This window comes from Mus pahari, chromosome 4 (genome assembly GCF_900095145.1).
Source record: "Mus pahari chromosome 4, PAHARI_EIJ_v1.1, whole genome shotgun sequence".
Taxonomy (NCBI): Eukaryota; Metazoa; Chordata; class Mammalia; order Rodentia; family Muridae; genus Mus; species Mus pahari.
The window spans coordinates 105,312,672-105,317,129 of NC_034593.1; the positions used below are offsets into that span (position 1 = coordinate 105,312,672).

A 4,458-nucleotide genomic window follows, 5' to 3' on the forward strand; every position below is an offset into this window, starting at 1 on the left:
AGGGCTTCTCTGTGTAGCCCTGGCTGTCCTGGAACTCACTTTGTAGACCAGGCTGGCCTCGAACTCAGAAATTCGCCTGCCTCTGCCTTCTGAGTGCTGGGATTAAAGGCGTGTGCCACCACGCCCAGCTGGCATTATTCTTTATAAAGAACTTTCCCTTAGGAATCAAGGCTATAGGATAGTTATGAGAATTTATAGGAAAAGGATAAATCTGTAATTCTTACTTTTGCTTAAAGGTAAGTTGTCGGAGGGAGGAGCTGCAACTTTGGTCACCCTGTGGTACTTGATGACTCTTGATGAGTTTCTGTTTTCAGGTTTGGTTTTCTCTCTTTCCCTTCTTGTCTCCCATTGTGAACATTAGGGCCGTGCTTCATTCCACACCCCAACATACTCCCATTTCTTTTTGTCCAGTGATTTTTTTTTTTTTTTTTATTTCTCCCCTTCATCTTGAGTTGAGGTGTGTGTGATCCAGGGGCAGGGCCTCACAGGTTTGTAAGTGTGTTATAGTGTGACTTTTCTCTTCAAAGGTTTCTGCTACAACTTCTTTCTTCAGCCACTCTTTTGGATAACTCGCCAGTCCTTTTAAATGTAGTGGAGACAAATCCTTTTAAGCATCTTATTCACCTGTCACTAAAGCTTTTACCTGGAAATGATGTAGAAATAAAGAAATTTCTAGCAGGATGTTTGAAATGTAGCAAGGTAAGTTTTAAAATTTAAGTTCCTCTTTTAAACTAGGGACCTAAGTACTTTATAAATCACTGTGGACCCATGCGCACACACCTCCACCCCTTGAACGTCCCACCCCCACTGCTTTTCTATAGTGAATTTCACTATTTTTCATTTAGCTACTGCCTATAACTCAGTCTAGAACTAGACCAGCAGTTGAGCAGCTTAGCATCCAGATATTTACAGTTCCTGGCCTTAGGCACCTACCTTTCACATCGCCATTTCATCAGCCAGCAGATAAGTATATGAACACACAGTCTGCTACCCCAACATATAACACCTTTTCTAAGTCATCATTAAATAAGATACTGCTTAGCAACTATCACTTATTCTCTTTCCTTTAAAGAACTTATTATTTTTTTCAATTGTGCGTTATGGTATGTGCATTGAAAATAAGTATATGAACATGTCTGAATATTATAAAATGCTGCATAAAGGATGTGGTACAAGAACAGCATGGTGTTTCTGCTTAAGAAAATCCATGTCAGTTGCATGCTGCGGTAGTTAGAGAGCACTCAGGGCACGCAGATCTGGGGTTTTGTAAAAACGCAGGCTTTAGTTTAGAAGGCCCGAGGTTTTGCAGGTTCAACAGGCTGGTTGCATGATGCTGGTACTTGGCTATGGATGATTGATTCAATTATAAGCAGCATAATTTTATTTTTATAAATAGGAAGAAAAATTATCACTGACTAAATCACTAGATGATGTTACCAGGCAACTGCACATTACACAAGAGGTAATTCAGATTTCATTTTGTCTTTGTAAGTAATCCAAAATTGGTCCTGAATTCTTTCTACAATTCAAACCAAGCCTTTGTATATCTTCTTTCAAAATAGACTGTTGCTGGATCGCCACTCTTTGCGCCTCTTCCCCCACATTTAATTATCTTAAATTGATGCTTTCTTTTAGATATTTAATTCCACCCAAACATTTGTGCTACCCCTAACATACAACACCTTTTCTAAGTCATTATTAAGACACCGCTTAGCATCTATCACTTACTCTCTTTCCTCTAAAATATTATTACTCTTTTAAATTGTGTGTGTGTGCATGTCTCTCTCTGTGTGTGTATCTATATGTGTGTGTGTAGGCATATGTGTACCGTGGCATGCAAGTAGAGATGAGAGAACAACTTGTGGGTTTGGTTTTCTCCCCCTATGGGTGCATGGAGTCAAGCTTAGGTCTGCAGGCGTAGCGGGAGCTCCCATCAGCCCTTTCATTTTATTCATCTTACTTGTCTGGCCTAAAATGCTCTTCAGTTCCTGCCTCCTTTCCCTTCCTTCCTGTGTTAAGATCAAATTAATCCTTTGGGGGCTGGAGAGATAGATGGCTCAGCAGTTGAGAACACTGGCTCCTCTTCCAGAGGACCTAGGTTCAAGTTCCAGTTACCCACATGGCAGTTCACAGCCATGTTCCAGGGGATCTAGACAAAACAACAATGGGCATAAAAGTTAATAAGTTTTCCTCCCTCCTTCCCTCCCTCCCTCCCTCCCTCCCTTCCTCCTTTCCTTCCTCTCTTTCTCTCTCTCTCTCTCAAAAAAATTAATCCTTTCAGTGGACTTAGCGTGGTTTGGGCGATACCCACTACACCTTTACCCTTCACCTTTGACCTTTAGGGTGAAAGTACTTGATAGACAGCATGGCTGTAGGCAGAAAATTCTCCTGCACAGTATGGGGGACATGCTGCAGTACTTAAGTATAAGAAGTAAACTTAGGAGAGACTTAACCAAGTCTCTTAACATCAGAGGAGAGCATCTGGTGCTGCAGAGCTAGATGAAGTTAAAAGTTCCAGTTCCACCCGTGGGCCACTGCAACTTTAGAACCGTCTCGTCTTATCTGTGGGAAAAGCTTCGAGTGTGTACTGAAGAGCTGAAATTTCCTTTGTAGTATCCTTGTTAAGCACTTTGTGTTCTAATCTGAGTGTAGCATATCCAAGAGACTGTCCTAATATGTTGTGCTGACCTCTAACTTAGACGTTGTCAGAGAAAATGCAAGAATTAGATAAGCTGCGGAGTGAATGGGCCTCGCATACGGCATCACTGACGAATAAGCACTCTCAGGAGTTAACAGCTGAGAAGGAGAGAGCCTTGCAGGTAAGAGCACCACAGGCCACGGGAATGTCCCTTTCAAATGATTCTTAGATTCCATTGATTATAAAAGTAATATATGCTTGCTTTAAAAGTTTTAAATATCTAACCAGTATTTAAAATCAAAATTAAAAGTTTATTTTTCAGTCTTACTACTCAAAGATTATGTAGTCAGCATTGGCATTTTTTTCCTAATTAGTTATTTTTTTTTAACTTATTCACTTTACATCCCGTTCACTGCCCCCCTCCCACAATCCTTTCTCATCCCCCACCCCCTTCTCCTCTGAGCGAGTGGGGGTTCTCCGGGTATCCCCCCACCCTGGCATATCAAGACTCCTGCAGGGCTGGGTGCATCCTCTCCCATTGAGGCCAGACAAGGCAGTCCAGCTAGAAGAACATATCCCCCACACAGGCAACAGCCTTTGGGACAGCCCCTGCTTCAAGGGTTGTTCAGGACCCATATGAAAGAAAACCTAGCTGCACACCTGCTAATATGTGTGTGGGGGGCTACAATCTGGGCAGCCTGTTCTGCTCTGTTTCCCAGCCATCAGCCCTCCGTGGTTAGCCCGGTGGTTGTCCTCCCTTAAGATCGTCATATTGATGCTCAACTCTGTAGATAATTTGATACAGTTTTGTAGACTTTTCTCTATGTGTATATATAAGTGATATGCAATTTAAAAATAATTTGTTTATAAATTTGTAGCAAAGTAAATTACGACTGTAGATGTTCATTTGGGGTTTATCCTATGCTAATAAAACTTAACATATTCTATATTAACATAATAGAATATTAACTATTCTATATCAGTTCAAGTACTTTTTTTTTTTTTTTTTTGATGCTGCACAGCTATTATTTGTCATTCAGATAAAACTCAGATTAACTTTTTGCCAAACTGGTGGCTTTGAAATTTTGGTTTCTGTGGGCCAGACTACATCAGAGTTCAGTGAGCTTTCTGTTTCCATTGTGACAAATCTATATAAAATTTTCTCAATATACTTGTCACCTGAAAAGATTATGTGACCTGGGAATCCCAAAGTCTCTTGTTTCCCTGTGTTCCTATGAATCAGCTTTGTATTTGCCACCTGACAGGCACTAAGGGGATGCTTGCATCACTTCCTCTACCATCTTTGCATGAAGCTAAGCCTCCTCTCACGTGACTTTTTGCCATTTTCATTTCCTCTGTGGATGACCTTTCACCTTTGCTCCACTCGCTGTTTTGTAGAAGGATGTCATTCTTATCTTCTGTTTTATAGCTTTAAGGATACATGCCAATACACTCAATACTATTTAGCTCTTTGCTGTTAAGGGTATAACTGGATGTGTGTTTGTGGCAGGGCTTCTTTGTGTGGCAGCCTCTGCTGTCATGGATGTCACTCTATAGGCCTCAAACTCAAGAGACTTGCCAGCCTCAGCTTCCTGAGTGCTGGGATTAAAGGCATGTGCTACCTGCAACCCCCAGCATAACTGGATTTTAAAAATAAGCATAACTTTCACTCATATTAGACTTTAGAATATCGTGTCACCTTGAGGGCTTCCTTATGTGCCTACTCTTTTTTTTTTTTTTTTTTTTTTTTTGGTTTTTCGAGACAGGGTTTCTCTGTATAGCCTTGGCTGTCCTGGAACTCACTCTGTAGACCAGGCTGG

General features: G+C 41.1%; 1 protein-coding gene across 1 annotated transcript in view; it reads left to right on the forward strand.

Moving 5' to 3' along the window:
* Sass6 (SAS-6 centriolar assembly protein) overlaps positions 1-4,458 on the forward strand; it is a 33,223-nt gene that overhangs the window by 11,569 nt on the left and 17,196 nt on the right. The window contains exons 5-7 of the mRNA XM_021196438.2: positions 528-699; positions 1,397-1,462; positions 2,700-2,819. Coding sequence (XP_021052097.1) covers positions 528-699; positions 1,397-1,462; positions 2,700-2,819 — 358 coding nt within the window. The remainder of the gene's footprint in view (positions 1-527; positions 700-1,396; positions 1,463-2,699; positions 2,820-4,458) is intronic.